This window comes from Caretta caretta, chromosome 6, assembly GCF_965140235.1.
Source record: "Caretta caretta isolate rCarCar2 chromosome 6, rCarCar1.hap1, whole genome shotgun sequence".
NCBI classification, from domain to species: Eukaryota; Metazoa; Chordata; order Testudines; family Cheloniidae; genus Caretta; species Caretta caretta.
In genome coordinates, this window is record NC_134211.1 from 20,371,075 (window position 1) to 20,397,133 (window position 26,059).

The 26,059-nt window shown below is 42.8% G+C and overlaps 1 protein-coding gene across 1 annotated transcript in view; it reads right to left on the reverse strand.

Annotated features, from left to right (window-relative positions):
* Window positions 1–8,698: 8,698 nt before the first annotated feature.
* The window catches only part of DEAF1 (DEAF1 transcription factor), a 44,716-nt gene continuing 27,355 nt past the window's right edge, over window positions 8,699–26,059 (reverse strand). Inside the window, 7 exon segments of the mRNA XM_048852265.2 lie at window positions 8,699–9,427; window positions 12,676–12,765; window positions 14,414–14,455; window positions 14,457–14,479; window positions 20,234–20,263; window positions 20,266–20,341; window positions 24,642–24,892. Of these exon segments, the coding sequence (XP_048708222.2) occupies window positions 9,323–9,427; window positions 12,676–12,765; window positions 14,414–14,455; window positions 14,457–14,479; window positions 20,234–20,263; window positions 20,266–20,341; window positions 24,642–24,892 (617 nt within the window). The 3' untranslated portion in view covers window positions 8,699–9,322.

Here is a 26,059-nt window from a genome sequence, read left to right on the forward strand (position 1 = left end):
TTAGCAGTCCTACTATGGCATCACAGACAGTCCAGTCCCCTTGTGCTTTCCAGTCTATTTTGCTACCCAGGCGAGCTGGCCTTAGTAATAGATGGTTGCTAGACCCCAAAATAGTCAGGTTACTCCCAGTCCCAATCACTTAACCCCAGCTCAATTGTACTCCAACCAAAGACAATGCCTGTAGCCAGTCCTGTAAATAAACTAACAAAATAAATAATAGTTATTACAAGGTTAAAGCAGGCAAACATGTATACTAGGGCTGTCAAGCAATTACAAAAATTAATCATGATTAAATAATGGATGTTAGATGGGGTGGGATCTGAGTTACTACAGAAAATTCTTTCCTAGGTATCTGGCTGGTGAACCTTACCCATGTGCTCAGGGTTCAGCTGATCACCATATTTGGGGTCAGGAAGGAATTTTCCTCCAGGGCAGATTGGAAGAGGCCCTGGAGGTTTTTCACCTTCCTCTGTAGCATGGGGCACGGGTCACTTGCTGGAGGATTCTCTGCTCCTTGAAGTCTTTAAACCACGATTTGAGGATTTCAATAGCTCAGACATAGGTGAGAGGTTTTTTGCAGGAGCGGGTGGGTGAGATTCTGTGGCCTGCGTTGTGCAGGAGGTCGGACTAGATGATCATAATGGTCCCTTCTGACCTTAGTATCTATGAATTAATCTATGAATTTAACTATTTTTGGATGTTTTATACATTTTCAAGTATTTTGATTTCAATTACAACACATACAAGTGTACAGTGCTCACATTTATTTTTGATTACAAATATTTGCACTGTAAAAAACAAAAGCAATAGTATTTTTCAATTCACCTCATACAAGTACAGTAGTGCAATCTCTTTATCATGAAAGTTGAACTTACAAATGTAGAATTATGTACAAAAAATAACTGCATTCAAAAATAAAACAGTGTAAAACTTTACTGTCTACAAGTCCACTCAGTCCTACCTCTTATTCAGCCAATTGCCCAAACAAGTTATTTTTACATTTGCTGGAGGTAATACTGCCTGCTTCTTGTTTACAATGTCACCTGAAAGTGAGAACAAGCGTTTGCATGGCACTGTTGTAGCCGGCATCGCAAGCTATTTATGTGCCAGATGCGCTAAAGATTCATATGTCGCTTCAACCACCAGTCTAGCGGACATGTGTCTGATGACGGATTCTGCTCCATAACGATCCAAAGCAGTGTGGACCGATGCATGTTCATTTTCAATATGAGTCAGATGCCACCAACAGAAGGTTGATTTCTTTTATTTTTGGTGGTTCAGGTTCTGTAATTTCTGCATCAGAGTGTTGCTCTTTGAAAGCATGCTCCACACCTTGTCCCCTTCAGATTTTTAAACCTTGGGTACAGTGCTGTAGCTATTTTTAGCAATCTGCTACTGGAACCATCTTTGTGTTGTCAAATCTGTAGTGGAAGTGTTTTTAAACAACATATATCGGATCATCATCCGAGACTTCCGTAACACAAAATATATGGTAGAAAGCGAGTAAAACCATGGAGCAAGAGACATACAATTCTCCTCCAAGGAGTTCAGTCACAAAATTAATGAATGCATTTTTTTTTTAACAAGCATCATCAGCATGGATATGTCCTCTGGAATGGTGGCCGAAGCATGAAGGGGCATATGAATGTTTAGCGTATCTGGCACGTAAATACCTTCCTTGTAAAGCCGGCTACAAAAGTGCCATGCGAATGCCTGTTCTCACTTTCAGGTGACATTGTAAATAAGATGCGGGCAGCGTTATCTCCTGCAAATGTAAACAAACTTGTTTCTCTTATCGATTGTCTGAAAAAGAAGTAGGACTGAGTGGATTTGTAGGCTCTAAAGTTTTATATTTTATTTTTGAATGCACTTATGTAACAACAACAACAAAATCTACATTTGTAAGTTGCACTTTCATGATAAAGAGATTTCACTACAGTACTTGTATGAAGTGAATTGAAAAATACTATTTCTTTTGTTATTTTTACAGTTCAAATATTTGTAATAAAAATTATATTAAGTGAGCACTGTACACTTTGTATTGTGCTGTAATTGAAATCGATATTTGAAAATGTAGAAATACATAAAATATTTAATACATTTCAATTGGTATTCTATTGTTTAACAGTGCGATTAAAACTGTGATTAATCGACAACCCTAATATATACACAAATGAGTTAGTCTATGGTTCCAAAAGGTGACAGAGTTGTAGTAATCTGTCAGCCTTGCATGTCTTTTAGGGCTAACCCAGGTTGACTGTGGGGATCTCTGCTTCTCCTTTGTAGCTCCAGCTCTGTGAGGGTCCAAACAGCAAAAAGAGAGAGGAAAATTTTTCTGGTCAGTTATTTGTATTGCCTTCTTCCAGAATTCAAGCTGATGGGATGAGCCCTTTTGCACCTCGCTCTTCATGAGTGTGATGTCCCAAAATGGCCCATTTAGTTTTGATGGGCAGGAGACGATTGTGCCTGACTGGGTTCATGGTTAGAAAGCAAAAACTTAAATATTACGTTATAGCATGTGATAAAGAGTGAGATTAATGTATGCAGCAATTTACAAGAATATCAAAGTCTAAACCCACTGTCACAAATCCAAACCCCATCTTAACCATACAACACAGAGGTGAAACAGACAAGTTTCCAGCAATGCATTCATCAATGCTCAGCTGAGGCCTAAAGCCTGGGCAAGAGCTGGCACCTGGTCTTCCAGCATCACTCAAGGTTTCTGACAGGAGATAAGGATGTATTTAAAACATATGAAAAAGAGCAAGGTCAGATTCAACACAGCCCACTTAGTGCAGGGAGCTGTGACCTAGCGAACAGAGCTCAAGGTTAGGAGCCAGGAACAGGTCAATTCTCATCCCAGCTCTGTCACTGATTTACACTGACACACCCCTTATGGTGGTCTGATTTGTCAGAGGTGTCAAGCAGCCCAAGTTCTCCTTTGAACTCGATGGGAGCTTCAGGTGTTCAACACCACTGAAAATTGGACCACAGTTACCTCTCTATACCTTGACTTCCCTAGCTGTGAAAGGGGGAGAATCCTTATTACCTCACTGGAGGCGGGGGGAGAGGAGAGAGTGTGTGGGTGTGAAGATTATAAATGCTGAGTGTTAGGATCAGGGCACTGAAAATGACATACAAGGGCAAACAAACAAAATACAAGTGGTCTGCTTCTGTGAGACAGGGGAATTGCCCTGCCACAGAGAGAGGATTTCATTCCGACAGTACCACAGCCATCAGACTGTTGCATATGAAGCTGTTAAATGCTTTGACTTTCATTAGAATCCAGATGTTCATTTCCCCCTGAACTCTCACAGCTGGAGTTTCAACTGTTCCATTCTTTCTAATGATCTCCTGAAATACTAAGCAAACTCTGATGAGAGGGACCCTGCTGCTTCCTGACAAACACATAGGGGTGGTAAGTAGTGGAAGAAAGCCAATTTGCAGGCTAGCTGAAGCTCCTTTCTAATTAGCTGGTGGCTTTGCAAGGAGAGCCAGGCTCAGCAATAAACCAATGCTCTCATTTTTATAACAGATTACCCTAGGCTTACTCCCAACATGGTCAGTCCCTGGAAAGTTTGTTTTTACGCCATATACATATCAGGACTGTCACATCTGGTCTCCTCTGCCTTTGCTGGAGTGTGTTTGGGAACATTCACACCCTAAGGGAAGGGGCTAGGAGCACTGAACACTTAATGCAGACTAGTGTTAATTAGGCATTGGAGTTAAATGGACATTAAAGTTTGAAGTCTCACTAGAAGCAGCAGCCCCTCTCAAAGGCTACCCCATCAAGCTGCTATGAATTCATGAGCGCCCCAAGTGCAATTCACTAGGCAGAAAGCCTTGTCTGGTCTCGCACTTTCACCAATGCTAGCACTGGTTCAGCTGACGCAGCGGTAGCATGAAATTCCCATTAGTGGGAAAGTTGGAGACGTCCCCTCGGCCATGGGGGAATCGTTTTCTACTGTGCAAAGCAAGCACTTTTCTTTTTCCTCATTGAACTCTTTCAGGCTTGCTTAGCCCTCCGAAAGCAGCACACAAGAAAGGGGCACAAGGCCCCGTTTACTTATTTTTGCAACTCACTTTTAAAAGTGAGCAGAACAGTGCTTAAAAGGACGCAAGCTGTGAACAATCCAGAGAGGCAGACTGAAAAAAAAAAATTTGCAATGTAAAGAGAGAGCTGGAAATCAGCTCCTTCCTGTCCCTCCCATGGCCTGTGCTTCCCTGGCTGGTGCTAATGGAAAAATAGCTCTGGGAATGGGAATTTTGTCTTTGCTGGGTTTGAAGATACTACCGCCATCACCTTCCGTAGTGAGGTTATGGCTAGACACTAACAATTTGCCCCCTCAGCCAGGGATACACATGATCTTCCCTGGGTAAGATCCGCTCCACCCCAAAAATCCATCCCTATCCATCAAATCCTCCCTTTCTCCCCATACCCAGCAACTCTTCCATCCCCTCCCTTGACAACAGTGCTTCCCTTGTCCCTGTACCTCCCTGAGACAGCTCCTCTTCCTCACCATAGCACTGGCAGGTGGTTGTCCTGTGAGTGGGTCCCCTGTGGGGCAGATCTGGAAAGTGAACAAGGAACGGAGGTGCTCTCACCTAGCTCTTGGGAGAGGGAAGCAGCTCTCCTTTGGCCGTTGGGTGGGGGGAAGAGAGCTCCAGGCCCTCTCCCTGTACCAGCTTGGCCTCATTTCTCCTTCTCCTTTCACACAGCTGAAGCAGCCAGCATGGCCAACAGAGGGGGAGAGCATGGTGCACCCCCGAATGCACATTGAGCAGCTGGAGGCCTTTGTAGCAGCACTGGGAGAGCTGAATGCTTCACTGAGCAGAGCCAGCTCTAGCATTCTGAGTGGGCTGTGACATGTTTTTCTGCTACCTTCCCCACTGTGTCCCAGAGTCTGTCCGGACTCCCTTCCTTGTCCCCCAAGCCCATCACTGCTGACAGAATCCCAGGACATTCTTCCCCCCTGCTCCCCGTCTTAGCCCTCGTGCTGGGAACAGGAAGATGGATCCACATTCCCAACACAGGGCTCCCCAGGCAGGGCCCCAAAGTCCTTTGACTGTGGCCTGAAGGGCCATGTCAGCTCTTTGGCTGCAGACTTTCACTGTACCACAAGAACACTTGCTTCCTGAGCCACAGTGGGCCAAATCCATCCCTGGGGGGGAGGGAGAGCTCAGTGGTTTGAGCACTGGCCTGCTAAACCCAGGGTTGTGAATTCAATCCTTGAGGGGGCCATTTAGGGATCTGGGGCAAAAATTGGGGATTGGTCCTGCTTTGAGCAGGAGGTTGGAGGAGATGACCTCCTGAGGTCCCTTCCAACCCTGCTATTCTCTGACTCTATTAACTTCTCCCAGGGGTGAGTTGGGCCCACTTTGCCGTGCACCGGCACACCGATACTGGCCTCAGAATTAATTCCCTCGCCTCCTGAAGCCGGGCATGCTGGGGGTGGCAGTAAGATTTTCCTTCTGCAATTTGAGCGATACAATTGTGGGCCTGTCAGTTTCCCCCAACATGGCAGGTGCCTTTATGTGCAGCTAATTCCAGCAGTTGACATAATCCGTGTGCAGCCCCACAACATCCCAGCAGGAGGGACTTCATGCCGTGACACAAGTGTTCCAGAAAATGCTTCACAGCTCCCGTGCGTTATTTCCCACTGAGTTTAGAGGAGATGTTTGACTGGGGTTTCCGGCCTTTTGATTCAAATGATTTTGCAAATAAGAAACTCAGGGCTGTGGGAAGTCTGGCAGGGGAAAACAGGAAACTGGGGTCGGAATCAGGAGATATGAAAATATTTTAATAATAAAAAGAGAGCGGAGACAGTGGGGTCAAGAGGTTAGAGCAGGGGAATGGGGGTGAGTGAAAACAGCAAGGGTGAAATCCTGGCCCCATTGAAGTCAATGGGAGTTTTGTCATTGACTGCAGCAGGACCTCCATTTCACCACTGGATTCTATTTATGGCTTCACCACTAATACACGTTAGCTTGGGCAAGTCTCTCATTCTGTGCCTCAGTTTCCCCCCCCCTCAGGGGGTCACAAGGTTATTACATGGAGGGGGGGGTCGTGAGCTGTCAACCTCCACCCCAACCCCTGCTTGCCTCCAGCATTTATAAATAAAGTGTTTTTAATTTATTAGCGGGGTCGTACTCAGAGGCTTGCTGTGGGAAATGGTTCACCCTCCAACAGTAGCAATATGAAACTATTTTTTTCTCTCTCTCTCTCTCTCTCTCTGGTGGTGCATAAAGTCCCTTACAATATAATGAACCTGACACGGGTAAAAATGAGGGGAAGGGGGGGTTGGCCGGGGGGAGAAAAAAAAAGCCATGAAAATAGTTATTTCAAGTCTAAAAGCGAAGAGCCTGTAAAGTCTGCAATATTAACACTCAAAGGTGCTATTTTCAAACTAATCTTCCTATTACCTAAGGCCTCTCTTCTGTGTTCTGGTGTGAGATGCTGTGGCAAGGCACAGTTGCACTTTGTTTGTTCTGCCAAAATAAGATAATGTCTTTGTCAAGAGCTTTACACTAACTTGAAGCCACAACTTTGCTTCTGATGAACTCAGAAGTATCTCAAGAAAGTTTTGCTTTCTAGCATTTATTAAGCAGATGGGGGACCAACCCAAGAATGGGAACCAAGCATAGTTTAGGTCATGAAAAGGAACAAGCCAAGCCACCCTGAATATGCTCCAATTACCTATGAGAAGTCACAGAATATTTCCTTTTCCCCAATATGTTCTGGATTGAGATCAATAACTCTTCACACAGACTGCCAGACAGCCATCAGATAGCGACTGATAATCATTACCACCAACCTGTGTTGGATTTCAATCATCCTCCTATGGAAAAGGGCTTCATGTTCCATCACAACTATCTTCCAAACCATCCAGTTCTTCTTGGTAGCAGCTGGAGCTCCAGACAAGAGACTGTTATTGGTAGAAGCAATCTTACTCAAGAGAGACCATATGTGATACCAGCAGTACAGGAGCCCAACATGAGAGATTACAAACCAGTTTCCACCTTGTTAAAATAAATACTGGTTTACTATTACAATAACTTTAGGGTCCCTAGATTATAAGGCCAGAAAGGACCATTATGATCATCTCGTCTGACCTCCTACATAACAGGTCATGGAGTTTCACCAAACAGTTCTTGCATCAGTCCCCTCACTTCTGCCCATGTGTCAGTCTACTGACTGGGACTGTGCTTAAATTTTAAGCCAGGACATCAGCTCTATGATGAGTGACACTAGTTCATGTTCAATGAACAGAAACAATGGCTAAGGCACATCAGTAGAAGGTTCCAGGCCTGTATCAAAAAAAGCACTGAGGAAGAATTTTTCACAGGTTGACGGCAAGCCTCAGGTCAGTGTATTACAGTAACTCCTCGCTTAACATTGTAGTTATGCTCCTGAAAAATGCAACTTTACGCGAAACGATATTAAGCGAATCCAATTTCCCCATAAGAATTAATGTAAATAGAGGTGGTTAGGTTCTAGGGAAACTTTTTTCACCAGACAAAAGACAAATATATATATACACACACAGTATAAGTTTTAAACAAACAATTTAATACTGTATACAGCAATGATGATTGTGAAGCTTGGTTGAGGTGGTGGAGTCAGAGGGTGGAAGAGGGTATTTCCCAGGGAATGTCTTACTGCTAGATGATGATCTAGCACTCCCCTGAGCCCTCAAGGATTAAAACATTGTTGTAAATGTAGCCCCACACTCTACAAGGCAGCCCACATGGAGGGAGGGGAGACAGCATGGCTGACAGAGAGAGAGAGAGAGAGAGATGTGCATTGCCCCTTTAAGTAAGCTGCTCCACTCTAAGTACATTGCCTTTTTAAGTAGATCAGCATGTTGAGACAGCAGCTGCTGCCAGCAAGCTCCCTCCGTCCTGAGCCCTGTCATGTCCCCCCCACTCTATGGTGATGGGGTAAGCAGGGGGTAGGAGCAGGGGGGAGAGGGACACCCTGACATTAGCCCCCTTCTTCTCCCCCCCACACAGCAAGCAGCTCCAAGGCAGAAGGCAGGAGCAGCACATGGCAGTGCGGGGAGGGACAGCTAAACTGCAGGCAATTGATGGCCTGCTGGGTGGCTGCCGCACAGGGAACTTACGGGAGCGGGGAGCTGATAGGGGGGCTGCCGGCCCACCCTGGTTCCAAGCCCCCACCACTAGCTGCAACGGGCTGCTCTGCCTGCCAGCAGTGGACAAAGCAGGTGGCTGCCAAACAACGTTATAAGGGAGCATTGCGCAACTTTAAATGAGCATGTTTCCTAATTGATCAACAACATAACAACGAAAAAACGTTAACCGGGATGACGTTAAGTGAGGAGTTACTGTACTCTTACACAGGAGTCTGGGACACTTAGCCTGGCTAGTCTAAGTCACTAAAAGGGATTTAATTGAATTAGCCATTTTTGTAGAGACTTACTTAATGGTTCAGCATTTTGTTTTAATCGCTGCAGTGAAGTCCCGATGTCAGTATACTAATGCCAGGAAAGAAACCATTTTATACTCTTACTTTGGCTCAGGTAGATCCAATTTTGGCAAGACGGCTGCCACAAAAAGGCAGCTGAGAAACACCAGCGTCATGAAACTTCACCTTACTGTGCTGAGCAAAATATGTCCACGCTGTCTGTTTAACGGTGCTCTGGCAAACACACTTGGTGTAAAAGGAATGTTACAGATATGTGCTTTCATGATTTCACTGTATTTTGTTTAACAACATGACATCTTCTGTTTATATACACATGCAGAATTTCCAATATGTAAAACTTTGCCCTGGAAGAAAAAATGAATCAGAAAAAGGACTTCTAGTGACAGAATATAGTTTATGATGTACGTTTTTAAAGACAATTAAATTAAACAAATGAAGGAAGATTTGTTTTTTCAAATGAGAGGTAGGGTAGCATGGGGTGGAATGGAACACTGGCACATCTTAACTTTCGCTCCAACCACTGTAGATGGCCCTCAAGAGAGATGGCTCTAACATTGTAATCTGCAACGGAGGGGTTTCAAAGTCTTGCAAGCTTAACTTCACAGTCCAAAATTCCTTCAAGTGAGGGTGGCCTCCTGATCAGCAAGTCTAGTTATTTTTCCCAGATCACATATCTTTAGTGTCTCCTTTGCTAAGATTCTGTGTAGACCTCCAAAATGCAAATGATGTCACAGTGCTCAAGCATCTTCATAAGACGAGCTCCCTGAAGAGAAGAGTTCAGTTTCCAGACATCCAGCAATACGAGCTCCCATCCAGCTTGCTGATCCAGCCAAGCACCTTCCCTTGTTCTTTTCTGGGACCTCAAAAGTAGATTTTTCAGACAGAGACTTTCTCCATGACACTGTCTGTGACGTGCACCTCATCCGCTTGCACTGTGACTGTGGCTGACTGACCGCACATGTGCTGGTGATCCTTCCAATCCTGCAAAGGAGCACGCAGAGAGAATGTGAAAAGAGACAGCGGCAGGAGACTGTAGGTATATCTAAAGAGCAAAAAAAAAAAAAAATCAAACCTGTGGCAGTTACTCTCAGAGCCCAGATCAACTAACTTGGGCTTCAGAGCCTGGGCTCCAGCCAGAGCCTCTACATTGCTCTGTTTAGCTCTGCTACGCAAGCGTAAGTCAGCTGATGTGGGCTCCGAGATTCCCCACTGCTGGTCTTTTCTGCTATGTAGATGTACCCTGTATGATCTCGTGAAAGCGAACAGCAGTAGCACCAGATATGGACTTGAGAACTTATTTTTATAGAATGTCTGTTTCCTCAAAGAATCTGTAAATATTTATCAGGCTTTATAAACCGTATTAAGGAACCGCTTCCCCTGACACTGGGCTGAAATTCAGCCACTGCTTAACAGTGCACAGAAAACAATACCAATTTAGGAGAGGACATAAGGAATAAAATATCCTACTGAAATCACAAAGGGAATTTAAATAGGCAGAAGGTCAATTCTCCCAATTGGAATTTAGTCAGGACACAAGTCAGCTACCCCACCATTGTGAAAAACACAGCAGGAGTTTTAATTATCACAAAATGAGGAGGACCTTGGTTGTAACCCTCATCTGAAAAACAACACAGCACACTTCTCGCATTGTGCTGGGGCACTGTTTCACTATGAACAGGGGACAGTTGGCCTTGACCAATATCCCTCTCTAGTAATATCCTCTCTTATCTGCTGGTTTCCTATTCAAATATTAATCAAATCCAACCCTGCTTAGCTCATGAGATGTGATGGGATCACAAACCAGGAAGGGAAGGAGGCAGATCATAAATGAACTTGTCTAATATATACCAGCAAGAGAAGACAGAGTTTGGGGTTGCAGCTACAAATAGCTGGATTAAACTACTGTACTGTATTTTTTCAGCATCAGCAGCGGGCGAGGTGTTTTGTTCGTTTGGAGAAGGCACCTGCATTGTCTAGTAAGAGAGTGAAATCGTGACTGTTCAGTATTTTACAGGGAACAGCTTGCGTTATGTTGTGTGTGTTACGTTGAGGTAATCTGGTGGGACTGCTGCCCTGAGACTCTCAGGAAAATGACTTGTAGGTTTTAGGAGGATATTGCAGCAAACATTCATTCATTTTTTGACTATTTTGACAATTGCATTCTAAGTGGGAAATACAGCAATAATTACTATTCAAGTCAAAACCAGGCAAACAGGATACAAGAAGAGCATTAATTTGTTTAGTATTTAAAAAATTGTTTGTTCTCACTGCATTTGGCTTCAACCAACCGGACTGAATTAGGACATGCTCCAAGAACATAACTGGCTAAACTAAATTTTTGGTTCACCTTTAAGTTCTGGCAAGAACAGGTCCAAAATGTGCCAGTAAACAAGATGTGAGGAACACACAGCACAGAAGATTTAAAAATGTTATTAAAGCTAATGTTAAAATTGTATAATACACAGGTTAAGAAAAGAGTGTCTGTACACCTGGGTATAGTGCTTAAATTATCCCAGGTTGGTTTAAAAGTCATACAATACCACCACACCTTTCCATATTTGTTTTTCCCTCCTGGGAAACCCTGAGTTACTTCTTGGTTTGCTTAAACCATGCCACAATCCATTAATTTGTATTATCACCAATGGCAGAGATCTCATGCTACCTATGGTATCAGTAACACCACAAACCAATGTATTCTGGCAAGTTGTTAAAGCAGGAAGAGCCAGGGCAGGGTACACATTAAATCTTATTTCTGTGCCTCTGTGACATTTTGGGGATCACTCAGGCCAGTGAGGGGTTCTATCACCACCTGCCCTGTCACCTTGAGTGCCTCAGTGTGATGCTGTTATGAGTCAGAGCCCTGACACCAGCAGCCAGCCTATAAGCATACAGGTCTGATCCTGGCTTCCCCCAGCCTAGCTATGCCTTGCAGCCCTTCTGATCCAGAATCTCCCCAAATCCATCTACCCTATGTTGTTAACTCCCAGACACTCAGACTTCTCCCCTTCGGTTCATCACCCCTGGCGGAGTGAAACCTGACCCCTTTAGCAGGTCATTGTGGGACACACTCCCCACAGTTTGCACAACAGAGACCTGTTTGGGGTAAAAATAAACAAAAGGTTTATTTAATTAGAAAAATGCAAGCCGTCACAGCCTCATGTGCCTGACAATTCACTTGGTGAGGGGGTCAGGACCTGTTTCAGGCCTGACCTGGATTTTTATTTTACCTTGGGAGTTCACCTTGAACAGGTGAGTTGCCAATCTTAGAAAACCCTCTCCAAATATTACAAACAGAGGGGTGGTAGCAACATCAATGAACATGTAATTGACACGCAGGCACAGGTTAAGTGTGCAGTGTATACATGGGGCATGCATGAGGTTACAATGAAGGTTGTGTGTTACACCATGAGGGAGATTAACGTGTTGTGTGGGTGTGTTTCCTTTATCAGTTGGCACTTGAAGGAGACTCCTAATGACAATGCGGAGTCTGTCAGAGTCAGTGGAAATGTGTCGTGCGAGCATTAGGGGACAGTTAACTTATTTCCTTGTTTTTTTAGGGATTGCATGATGAGGGATGTCACACTTAACTACCCTTAATCTCTTTTTAAAGGAAGTTTTAGTTTCTGCGATACAGATAAATGATGCACATAAACAGAAGAACTTCACTGAAAATGGTCTCATTTTCCTCACCTCTACTGTGGCTTCTCTCTGATTGGCAGGGGTCTGTTTGGTATACTGCCCCAGCATGCTCTCTGCTGGTGACGTCACAACCACCACAGCTCAGCACTGGAACATGCAGGCAGGCTGGCTATAGGGACACATACGTCCCAGTTGTATATTTGCCTTTTAAAAAAATATGATTGACAAACTTACAAGATGCGACAGACCCTGGGGATGGTAAACAGAAAAAACACGAATAACCTAAAAAATGCGGGAAAAACTCCCCAAGAACAAGAATGACCATGCTCTTACAGGCAGCCTGTATGTTCTCAGTCATGGGTGTAATGCTGAGTGCCTGCTGAGGTTACAGTGTGAACAGCAGCCAGTGATCTGACAGGTCTGCAACCTGTAGACTCGCATTAGAAGATAAGCTCACATATACTAATATGCTGGCCAGTCCTCTTTACCCTGCTTATTTGGGGGTATTCAGTACATGCTTGAACCTGTTTCGCCAGCTATGCTGATTGCCTTTAGACAGTGGTATCTGTGACTTATAAAGAATCCATTACCTTCCGCTGGCAGAAAGTTGAGCAGTAATTGACTTTATGGCATCCGGTGCACTCATTCATTGCCTCCCGACCACAGTTTACACAGGACTGCTGCAAAAAAAGGACAAAGTGGCCGGGTCAGGGATGACAAAAAGCTAGATGCTTTCAACTCAAACAGTAGTCTGAAGGCTGAAGCTCATAGCAGTGCAAAGGAAAAAGCAGCATAATGGCTCAGGGAACAGTCTTGGAAATCCACCCTCCCTTCCATCTTAGCTTAAGTCCCTTCAGAAAGCAAAACAATTTTGAACCAGCATAGTGATTTCCCAGTACTCCATCCGTCTGCCTCTCTGAAGAGCAAACAGCGACCCAAAGCTATGAATCAGACCCTGGGACATTGGGGAAACCTTGCAATATATCACACAGAGGCTCCTCCCACAGTGTTTTACTTAAGCTGACCTGATGTATCTGAACACGCCGTCAGCCAATGGAGGTATATACAACTCTTCGTTACAGTGGATTCCTTTCAGAATCCACCAACAAGCTCTTTACATATCTCTCCAAGCAGAAGTTTAACCCTTCAGCCTCCTTCAGATAAACTCAGGGTTTAACAAGAATGGACCAGGTACTCAAACAGGCTTGGAAAAGGGAACTTCATCTAAAATTAGCTGCAGGTAAATGTTAAGTATGCATCGCTCTAGTGGAACCGTCACAGACAGATATACTCTAACCCCCAGCTGGGCTCCCCAATTTTCATTACAGATACATAACAAAAACTTTTATTTTACCAGTGTGCTTAGCTCCTTTACACCAGTTTATTACTGGCCCTGACTGTGATAGAAAGGTGTGCATGGAAGTTCAAATAGCTGGCTCACACACCACATTGAATTTTCTCTGATTTTCACAAGGGGGGGGGGATTCTACATACATGGAACATTATGTGAAGCAACATCTAGGCACATGAAGACAAAATGAGGACTGAATTTCTGCTTTCCTGGCTTTACTAATTGAAAAGAACATGATTGCTAATATGATCGAAACAGCAATTTCCTAACAGGGAAGAGAGACAGAAGGAAAAAAGGCTATTTTAGAAGCACAGACCCAGAACCTGGGGGTAACTGCACCATCTCTCTTCATACAGAAAGGATGAATGGATTCTGTAACTGCAACACCTAGCTTCATAAATATTTTGATGTCCATTGCTTTATCCCTATCTCAATAAAACTTCAATTAAAAATGAAAAGAGCTGTATATTTAAGTGGGAGGATCACTTAACCCGGGCAGTCAGGGTACATTTTTTTACAGCTCATTCAGTTTCCAACTCATCAAATTACTGATGTGTCATTAGCAAGTCGGAGCAATGGTGTAATGCCATCACAGGAAGTAGTTCTTGGCTGTGAATATATTGTCACACTGCGGCAACATTAACACAAGCCATATTTAGTTTAGCTGCTGCTTCTCTCTTTCAGGCACAACTGATTTAACATCCAGACCCCTATTAACACTCAGCTCATTCACACTGTCTGTTTGCATCTTATCTGCATACCTAGAAATAAAGCCAGTTCAATAAAACTATATTCAGATAGTGCTAACGTTCAGACATAAATGCATAAAAGCCAGGGAGAGAGTTAAAGCTCCCACACCTTATGTGAACTCATCCCCACTGATCCTCAGCAAAGTCAGTCTTTGCTAAAGAACACTCTTAAAGCATGTGACATTTACAGCTGGGATTTAAAGGCTGCAACAGCAGTCTTGTTCTTACCTTGATGATAATTTCTGTTTTACCATCGACATCTTCCGTTTGTTGAAATAACTGGTTTTGATATTGCTGCAATGAAAGAGACATTGGAACCATTACTTGGTAAATGTATCATGATTGTAAGGTGTGGCAGCACAGGGAGCTGTTTATATCAAATGATTAGTGTGCCTCGGCGTGGTGGTAATATAAATAATAAAGATACCATTACTTGAGCTCATTCTTTTGCACTACTGGATTGGGGGCATCTGAATGAGCCATTACCATTCCTTAAAAGAAGGTGACACTGTGGGGTCCACTCGAGGTAAGCAAAAGAGCCTGCATGAAGACGTTTTGCTTTGATCAGACATCCCGGTTAATTGCTCATGTAACTGTCATGTAACCACAGTGTTAAAGCAATCCCACTTCTCCACTCCACCCAAACAGGAGCTCATCCGTTAAACTGGGTGTCTGAGGGCATGTCTACACTAGGGGTGCACAACATCGTGTAGATGCTTCCCACACTGATGGAAGGGGTTTTTCCATTGATTTAGATAACTGACCTCCCCAGAAAAAAAATGAGCAGTACTTGTGGCACCTTAGAGACTAACTAAGGTGCCACAAGTACTCCTCGTTCTTTTTGCTGATACAGACTACACGGCTACCACTCTGAAACCTGACCTCCCCGAGCGGCGGTAGCTAGGTTGATGAAAGATTTCTTCTGTCAACCTAGCCATGTCTACACTGAAGGTTAGGTTGGCTTAACTACAGCACTCAGGGGTGTGAACACTCCTATACACATGTAGCTAGATCAATCTAAATTGTAAGTGTAGACCAGGGCTGAGTCTTGCATGAGACGACACTTACCAGAAGAAGCAGTGCAGGTAACAACGGTATACGGCTAAAGGCATTTCATGATCACTAGCTTGAGTCAAATTTCGCTTGAGTAAATTTGCCTCAGACCACTAAAAATCCACATCTACACTACAATAGAAAACTGCAGCACTGAGTCTCAGAGCTGGGGCTGCAGTGTACACATTTGGCCTCATGCGGGAGCCTGGGCTCTGACCCCATGCAGGGGGAGGGTCTCAGAGACTGGGCTCCAGCCTGAATGTATACACTGCAATTTTTAGCCCACAGCTGAGCCCCACAAACCTGAGTCAACCGACCCGGGCCAGCTGAGGCTGTGTCACAGGATTTTTATCGCAGTGTAGACCAGGGAGACCAGATAGACTCTGGAGGAATGGAATAGCCCATAAACGAGAACAGGGGGAAAAAAAACAGACAAAATAAATGTCTCAAACCTTTTAGAAACGACACTGGGCTGTGCAATCCTGTCCCCCAAAATACAAAAACAAAAGTGGGGGTAAAGGCTCCACTGCAGTCCAGCTACCCTAGTAGAACTAAATGCCAATCTAGTCAAGTCAAAGAACATGCATGCAAAACCCTATGGATTTACTATAATCTTCACACTAACCGAGTAGACACATTTGGCAAGGACAGACTGGCAAAGCTGGATTTTTTTTTTAAATATCAGACCAGGTCTGTAACTTGGTTTCTCTGAGATGCAGCAGTACAGCCATCTGCTCTGCTGTCTCGTATTTGCTGGCATAAGTAACCGGTCCCAAAGCAGTTCGCATTGGGTGTGTCTCAGAGGACTTTCAGTTTTTTCCCCCCCCCGGCAGTTTCTGAGTACAACAGATGTTCTCTTCTCCCCCCAACCTCCCGTGGGCCCACATAAGGAAGGAGTGAAACCAGATTAGATTCAGTGCTGACCCAGAGTTAAACCTCAGGGGAAGTTTAAAAAAAAAACCCTGATATACCACCATAAAGAAAAATAGGTTTGCCTGAGAATAGGTCCCCAACACTGAAACAGATTAAGGGCTTAATTTCAGATCATCTTTATGACCTGGCATCAAGGCATTTACGTTCCTGTGAAACCACAACCTTAGAAATCCTTAAGTTACCATGACATGGGATCAAATTAAGAAACTCTTGGGAGTTGGAGAATAATAGACGGAAATATCTCACCCCTTATAGCAAGAGGCTTGGTTTAGCTCTGGTTTTATTAAATGAAGAGACTCAATCTATGTAGCATGCAAAGTACCATGCACAGAATCTTTAATACTTCTAGTCCTGCTTAGACACAAGTGAACAGAGTCATACTTGCAGCAGAATTTAGTAAGTACAATTTTCTGCCTAGAATTTGATGCCAAAATTCTGTCCAAGCTAAAGGCAACCTCAGTGGAACAGCAACAATAATCACTACTTAGAGATTGTGTTTCTACTTTGGAGTCAGTTTTAATCAGAATGACGTTTCCTGGGCAAAGGGTGACCTCAAGTCTTGAGACAGACTGGAACTGACAATTTACACCAGCTGAGAATCTGGGTCTGACCTCCACATTCTAGCTAGTGTTTGCTCTTTTGCCACCTTGCCAGATATTTATTTGCGCAAGAGAGGCAAAGAGTCATGCTGGAAAGAAAATGCATGTTCTTCCAGGAAGGTGAAAACAGGCCTTGTAGTATCAAGTGGAAGACAAACTACCTATAATACCAATTAGCTAACGTGAAGTGTGGGAAAATGCCACACTGCTTCTATAATTTTTTTTTTTTTTGCACTCAATGCTCTGGTCTGTATGACAGCAATTAAGAACATAAGAGTGGCCATACTGGGTCAGATCAAAGGTCCATCTAGCCCAGTATCCTGTCTTCCGACAGTGGCCAGTGTTTTCACAGGGAATGAACAGAGTAGGTAATCATCAAGTGATCCATCCCCTGTCACTCATTCCCAGCTTCTGGCAAACAGAGACTAGGGACACCATCCCTGCCCATCCTGGCCAATAGCCATTGATGGACTACCCTCCATGAACGTATCAAGTTCCTTTTTGAACCTTGTTATAGCCTTGGCCTTCACAACATCCTCTGGCAAGCAGTTCCACAGCTTGACTGTGTGTTGTGTGAAGAAATACTTCCTTTCGTTTGTTCTGAACCTGCTGCCTATTAATTTCATTTGGTGACCCCTTGTTCTTGTGTTATGAGAAGGAATAACACTTCCTTATTTACTTTCTCCACACCAGTCATGATTTTATAGACCTCTATCATATTACCCTTCAGTCATCTCTTTTCCAAGCTGAAAAGTCCAAGTCTTATTCATCTCTCTTCATATGGCATCCGTTCCATAATCCTAATCATTTTGTTTCCCTTTTCTGAACCTTTTACAATTCCAGCATATTTTTTTTTAGATTAAGTGCAGCATGTTAAATATTCCCCTCCAACACATGCACACACGAGCGCAGTCCAAACCAGCCACAACAAACCCCTCAGCAGTGGTCTACACAGTCACACAAACAGATGCACCATGCTGATAGCCAATGAATTCTAGCTCTAGGGGGCTGCCACAGGCTGTGAGCTCCATAGCGGAGGACTTTTCCCCTACCTAATTTTCAGTGAAGAGATATAGGATAGCCACCAGGAAGCACAGCTATCAGGTACCCATTCTAGGCCCCACTCCTTCCTGGAATACGCAGATGAAGATATTTTCACCTCCACTTAATTTATTTGAACCAGGAGTCCTCCAATTACGGGCCACAGACCATCAGCAGTCTGCAGAAACTGAGCCACTTGAGACCCAAGCAGAGGGAAACTGAGTGTGGAACTGAATCAAGAGAATCTCTCTCTTATAATATGGTCTCCAGAAAAATTTGGAGAACCACTGATCTGAACTGTGCCTATTGCTGTCCTATGTAGCATAATCCATATACCAACTACTTTTTGTGTACACCTAGATTCCTTAAATGCCGGACCCTTTTTCATTTAATTTCATGCCTCCTGCCCTGATCTATTTCAATCTTTCTGGGAAAAGAATTCAGACAATCCAGCTGTTAAATGATCTAATCTTTAACCTGGTCCTTAAAAGTAGCATCCCCTCTAGCAGTGTTACATTGAAGGGATGGGACTTTTTCTAGTGTTTTTCTACATTAATTCACAGAGGAATGATATTTTATATTCATATCTTTGGCTTAGGGTCTTGGGCTTTTTTAATGGCTTAAACAGTATTCATTTTGCACAGAATATGGGAACGGATTTTTGGTGGGTTTACATTTTCTCTAAAACCTGCTCGAACTAAGTCGCAGCTTAACAAACACTAAAAATGTTAGATTTCGCAGGCATTTTGGGCTTTATGTAAAGTTGTGCCTTTCATCCATTCCTTTTGGGCTTATCCTGAAACATTCTAAGCACCTCCTATGAAATGCTGAGCATCCTCAACCTTTAAATGCAGAGTATCCCCCACCATCATCCCACTCTTTTTAAACAAAAAGACACGGTGAAACCAGAATTCAGTGACCAATCAAATGTAGTCTTTTAAGGGTCTTTCAATAAGGGTGGCTGAGAATTTTACTTGATTAGAAAACAGGAATATCAAAATATGAAATATCAAATCATACTTCCTGGACACCAATAAATATTTTATTGTTTAAAACACAAATACTGAGACCTTCATTTTTATACAAACACATGAAATACCAATAGTTGATAAAAAAAGGATTTTCTTTAACGTGTGATAAAAAGGATTTTCTTTAACGTGTGAGATCACTTTTAGCCAAAACACAGATGTCTGTCTGTCACTCACAATAAGCTGACCGTATGCAAATGATGTCTGGCGTTTCCATGTGAAAACATATAGCCATACACAGAACTAAAGTATCAGCTGCATGCACACCAAATGTTCACATATACTGGGTGTGTCTTATGGGCACTGAGGTCCAAAGTATTTCAACAGATGTCAGTGACTCATATCTGGGACTAGTTCTAGGAAGTCTCTGATTGCAGAGAGATAGTAGAAGTGGTCTCAATTCAGAAAACCTTTGGGGTGATGCATAATAAAAAGTAGCTTTTAACACTGATTTCATTATAGTTTTAAAATGCTGGAGTTATTTAAACTTTGAAACTCAGACATGATCAACACTGCATATGTGTATCAATGCTCTGGACCAGTAACACTAAATTACAGCAAATTTGTAATGGTTCTAATGGACTGACAACGCATCCTAACCATTTGTAGCACTGAGGCACTCTGGTGTGCAAACTGAGACAGTTCTACTATAACAGTAACTGCGCCAAGGGGGTTGCTACAGTAAATGGTGGAATCTTATTTTTCAGCTTTAAAAAACTGCTATGAGGATAATTTAAAAAACGTGTCTGATTAATACATAGATTCTCAACCGGGGGAGGGTGGTGTCAGACTTTCTAGGGGGCACAGACATGGGTGCCAGAAATAAAGGGGCTAAACAGCCATTACCCCCCCACTTTTGAGAACCTGAACTCAGCGGGGATGCAACTAGGGGGAGTCCAGGACACCCCACCCAGAGCTAGGAGGCATGGGACGGCAGAGAGCTTTCCTTGCTGGCATGACGGAGGAACGGCTGAGCCAAATCTGAGTGAGTGGAGTTATGATCTGGTGTACGGAGTTGCAGCGTCACTCCATTTTAAAAGGTAAGGGGTGTTTTTATAGTACCATTTGACATGCATTTTGATGAAGCAGTAATCTGACCAGTATGCTCAGAACAAACACATTAGCAACAGGAGGTGGCAGTATTCTTCTTGCTATTGTAAAGGGTGGATGCTTCAAGTTAAAAAAAGAAAAAAAGAAGTGCTAAGGTGGGGTGTGATTCAAAATGACTGGGAATGGCCTGGATTAATACTTTGTACTTCAATAATGCCTTCCATCCAGGGCTCTCTCAAAACTTTTCTAACACTTGTTAAGACTTCACCAAACCTCTGTGAGGTAAATACTATTGTTATTTTATTGATGAGGAAACTGAGGCACAGAGCCATTAAGTGACTTACCCAAGGTCACATAAGAAATTTGTGGCAGAGCGGAAATAGAACCTGGAATAGACTCCCAGTCCTGTACTTTACCCACCAAACCATGCTCCTTAAGCCAATTTCTATCAACTAAAAAAAAAAAAGGACAGTCAAAATTAGTCCCTGAATATATACGTAGACTTAAAAATTACAATTATATCTTGAAAGAAAATATTTGAGATGTTCAACTTACAAGTTTGGAGTTTGTGATCCTACATTTCCATTAAGAAAAGGAGTACTTGTGGCACTAATAAATTTGTTAGTCTCTAAGGTGCCACAAGTACTCCTTTTCTTTTTGCAAATACAGACTAACACGGCTGCTACTCTGATACATTTCCATTGTAACAGCTGAGGGCTTCACAAACATCTAAACTGGAGCATTTTCCGGCTATGAGCATGAGATCAGTGATGCTATCATTGGTCAGAGGCAAATAAACATCTGAACACAGGATTTGGGAGATACGTGATAGAGGAATGGATTTTCGAATATTCCTTTTAAAAATGTGAACTTTTGTTGTCTTCATATATATTCCGTTACTGTATCTGGATGAATTTTCTTTCTAAAAGAAAGAAGCCAGCCTTAAACAGTCCAGCCTTAAACCCACACACTCACTTGAACTATCTAGTGTCTAGCGATTGCCACAGGTTCCTAAGTATACCCAGTGATCTAACACTCCTGCCCAACTCAGACACAACAGACGACTTTAAGGAACGAACCGCAGCCTAAAGCCTGTTTTGCTGGCTTTCATCAATTTATATGACACAACGCTGAATATATTTTTATTTGCTACATTTAGCAAGTCCCCTTTCCCAAAAATTCTCTCTCTGCAACCTCCACCCCTTAAAAAAAGATTTAAAAAAAAAAAAACATTCCAGTGACTCAAATGAAACATCATCAGACAGTAACATTAGTACAGAATATCAGAAGGAAGGTCTATGTCAATAATTTGACTGCAAATGTTTTTTCAAATCAATGGTCAAGTAACAAATGAAGACCTAGCCCCAGCACAAATCTCTCTTTCAGTCCACAATGACTGGAAGTGGAAGTCTGTCTTTCACATGGTTATGAATTCTACAGATCTCAACACAAGAAAAGCCAATACCACTTTACTGTACATGGCACAGCTTGATTCACTTCAGCAACATCAATTAAATTGCTGTCATTTGGAAATTGCATGGTTCATTTGCAATATTTAAGGATTAGCCAGTCTTTAATAGTGATATCAACACAGCTTCATTATTTCTCACTATCCAAAAAGACTAAATCAAAGGTAATACATGGGCAAACTTTCCAGTTTGCCTTCTTCTCCTGACAGTGAATGTACACTTCAACTAAGCTAAGCATTACATATAAGGTGTCAAATGCCAAGATAAGAGTCATGTCGCTGAACTGAGCAACAATTCTGCAGATGTGCAAAGAGCGAAGCTTGTATTAACAGCTGTAGCAACAAAGCTTGTTACTGAACAACCCATTAGTGGAAGCCGGCTGATTTCCAATCTAACAGATTTTTTTCTTTAATCCTGATGTGTGTTAAATTCACATTCCAGGAAGATCTGACTCCATAGCTCTGTTCTGGTTTAATCCCTTATTTGGGCTTGCTCTGCATTTCTTATCTAATGAAAAGATCTTTCATTTCAAAATACTTAAAACGTAGCATTGCAAAGCGATTGCACAAAACTGGTGGTGATCCTGAACAGAGGTAAGATAGCTACTACATTCAGCATTTCTGTTAATGAAAACTGATGAAAGCCCCTCCTGATTTGTCTACAACTCTACATTAACCAGTGGGGATTCTCTGAACATAGAAAATGCACATTTGCTCTGTTCATTCCAGGTACTGCTACAGAATGGATTCTCTTTACATTTAGCTGGTTCATGCAAAAAGTAAAGTAGATATTTACAAAACAAAGTTCCTGTCCAACACTGAACTGTGGAGATTTGAAAACTCAATTAGAGTAGCAGTTACTTGTGATGGAGCAGTCTCAGCAAGATCCCCACCCCATGCTCATCTTAAGTATCAGAAAGTTTACTTCAGCTACAAAAGGTTCTTGTGTTACAGACTAAGACAACTGGCTTTCAACATTGTCAGATCCAGACAGTGTTTGACCCACATAATTAAAAGTGGAAAGCCCAACTGTTTGAGAATTAAAATAAATGCCAATGTTATGATCCCTGCCCATGCACCCTGAGCTCTTCCCTACAGTGAAATTCCCTAGAGTAAATATAAATCAAGAAATAGCTACATGAAAAATAATCCAATTTGTTTTGCTTAAATATATTTACCAATAACGCCACATACTTTTATTATACTTTTTAGCAGGGTTTTCATTTTTTCCAGATATTACTGCAGTTGGTTCCATTAGACACTAAAAATCATGGACTCAATAAAGATACTGGATTTATGGTTCATTACAACAATCCAGAATCCAGTAACCCTCCTTTCTCCTATGACTGCAGAGGTTTTAACCGCACACTTCACCTTGAATGATTTCTTGCAACATGCATTAACTCCTTATACTTAACAATCCGTTCCACATTGTACTTAGCCACGACACTCTGAGTGCCTTCCAAAGACCTGAAGAAGAGCTCTGTGTAAGCTCAAAAGCTTGTCTATTTCACTAACAGAAGTTGATCCAGTAAAAGATACTACCTCCCTCAGCTTGTCTCTGATTTTTTCCAGAAGGCATTTGCTGAAAAAGTTAATTTAGACAAACCTGGAAGCACCGATTCCAATTATTATTGGTTGGATAAGTTTTGCAGAACCAAAAGAAAATTAGTATTTTTTCTGGTTGGGTAAAGGGATCTGTGCAGCCACAAAAGTAAGAGTTTTACAATTGTTATTAGGGGTCATTATAAATGACCACATCACCTACACAATTTCTCAAAAGAATACAGTGCCACTCAGCAGCACGAGTATCAGCAACATATTACAAAATAAGAATGTAAGAGGCAGAGATGGTACAGCTGGGGGTGTATGTTACTGATAAAAAGTCACTCTCTCTCACAGGCTCACAGCAGTTGCCCTTGTAAATTAGCGCTCTGAACTGCTGTGCAACAGCTGGATTTGATCCCTCACTTCCTGTGCCAGCAGAGAATAGGAGCAGCATAGTGAAGTGAGTAAACGCAGCCCTGGTGGGAGGGTAGCAGTCTGTATTGCCATCAGAGATGCCTTTATATAAAGTGTGCGTAGCATCAATGGCCTTCTAATGAGAGCCCCAACCAGCCTTCTTCATCTGGGAGCCCTGAGGAAAGACAGGGCATAAACTGGAGAGGGGGAAAAACAAACAAACAGACAACAAATTATAAAACAATAAAAACATCTGTGCCTGCAAATATCTCCTCAAAGACCTGTGGGTCGGATCCGACCTGTGGGTCGGATTCTCCAATGCCTCATATCCTGTGTAGTCCTTACACCTATATAACTTGGGTGCTAAATCAGAAAATAGCATTTGCACCCACTGTGAACAGGTGTAAAAGACTACACCAGTTGGAATGCAATGGAGACTTAACCCCCTCTCCCCCCGTGTGTGTGTTAATCAAGAAAGAATCTGTTTCTCAGTACAAACAAAAGTCAGTTTTGTTAAAGTAACTAAAATCCTGCTCAGACTGTCCTGCTAGCGCTCAGCTCTAGCATCGAAGTCCTGCCAGATACGATCTTTCATGGATTCTCTCTATACCCTTATCTAGGAGACCCACAGAGCTGGAGTCAGCAATGGCTCTGACAGTATCAGAAGTTCGTATCCATGGCAATAGATGCTAGCTACACTTTGTTATTCAGCAGTAAATAAGACAACAATTTGCTGAATAAACATTTTGCCCAATGTAAACTCCCCTCCTCCACCAAAAAACAAAAACAAAACACATTTTGCTCAGTAACATGCCACTGCCCCATCCCTTGCTCCTCTAGCAGGAAGTCAGCAGCTTGAGTAACATCTTTTAAATGTTTGCTAGTTTGCCATAAAGAAAGCAGAGTAACTGTCTAGTTAAGCAGTTGGAGCTTTTGCTATTTCTTAGTTGTGTGGTATATAGGTCTTGCATGAAATCAGCATCCCCTTCCCAGACACCAACTGATCCTCGATGCCAGGGCTCAGAATCTGTGACCACTGAAGCAAGAATTTAAACTATTTCCGTAGCACCCTCAGCTTCTTAGAATCCCAGAGTGCCCTCTTCCCCCAGCACAAGACACGAGTAACTGAGTGACTTCAACAGAAGTTATGAGGATCCTGCAGGGGTGATGAATAGGACTCAAGGTTTCTGAGACTATCCTCATTCGTCAATCTTTCATTCCAACCACAGGGGAAGCTGAGTAAGGTAGCACTTTGCTCACTTAGTAGTCGGAAACAAAGATAATACAGACTCGAGCAATGTCATCTCTTCCAGCATTGTTACCTCTTTCCTCTCCACGTCGGCTTGGATTTTTGCTTGAGTAACAGCAGCCTCCCGGAAGGAGGAGCTGGCCTGTTTAGCCTGTTCAATCAGGGTCTTCAGTTGCTGGGCTGTGTTCAGTAAGGAGTTGACCATCTCCTCCAAGTACAGCCAGCTCCGTTGCTCTGTCATCTCTAGTCCATTCACCACTGAGGGGGATATGGCTTTGGTGGGGGTAGTGGGTGGCACAGCCAGGGCAGGAAGAGACGTCAACACTGAATATTAAGAAAACAAAACAAAGCACACAGGATTGAAGTGTTTCAACTCCACAAGATGCTTCTTTTCATATCTCAGCTAGAAGTTCAATCTAACCAAAACCCAGTTAAACAAATATGATCAAGCCACTCAACAGATTAGTGACAGAGGTGTGTGGAGTGATCCCGTGTGGAACTTTCAAACTTGAGGACTGAGGAACATATGCCCTTGAAAAACTTAACTCACGGTGACAGAGGGGTCTGTAAAACCTATGACTTATTAGGGAGGGAATTAGCTACAGTGCAACTCTAGTGAAACCTAACGCAGTCAACTTGACAGCTGAGCTTTTTGGAACCTAGGTAGGCATGGAAAAAAGATTGGGGTCCTAGGAGCAGCACAGTAATTGGCTGTTTCTGCTACAATGATCAGCAACAAAATAGTTAAGGTGGACATTTGTCAACTTTGAGTTTCACAGCTAGCTACATATTAAGATGAATGTGTGTGGTGGAGGCAGTTCACGCTCAGAGCTATTGTTTCAGGCTGTCTGCAAAACTCAAGACAACAAACTGCATTCATTTACACCTGATTCACATTTAAGAGGATTGCTTCACAACCATGAGGGCTAGATACATTTTTGTTTTTGTTTTAAATGATAGCTTAAATTCCAGAATATAACTCTGCAGCATAATTCTGAGAAAAATCCCAGGCCACAAAATCCTACAGGACCCTGAATATACTGAAAAGCTCTTTGAGGGATGAAATTCCCATTCTTGGAAAGTGTTGCAATTCTTCTAGAAACCTTATGGAGGAGGATAAAGGTGCAATGAGATGGGCAGGCTTGTACTGTAGCCAAAATATTCGAAATTGGAGCATGCTAAAAGTTAATCTACTTCCATATTTAAGTACCTAAGGAAGGTCTGATTTTCAGAGATGCTCAGTTAAGGTCAGTACGAGGGAGTATTCAGCTCCTCTGAAAATCAGGCCTCTTACTTAATTGCCTAAAATGGAAGTAGGTGACGAATTTCAGAGAATTGAGAATGCTAGTCTGTAACTATACCCTTCATAAAATGAGTTGAGCAGAGTCACATAGGATAAAGTGTATCTGTTCACATTGCATACACTCTTGTTCTTAGATTCACAGGTGGAGTCAGCCCGGTGAGCCAGCGTAGCAGGAACAGGACCACAAC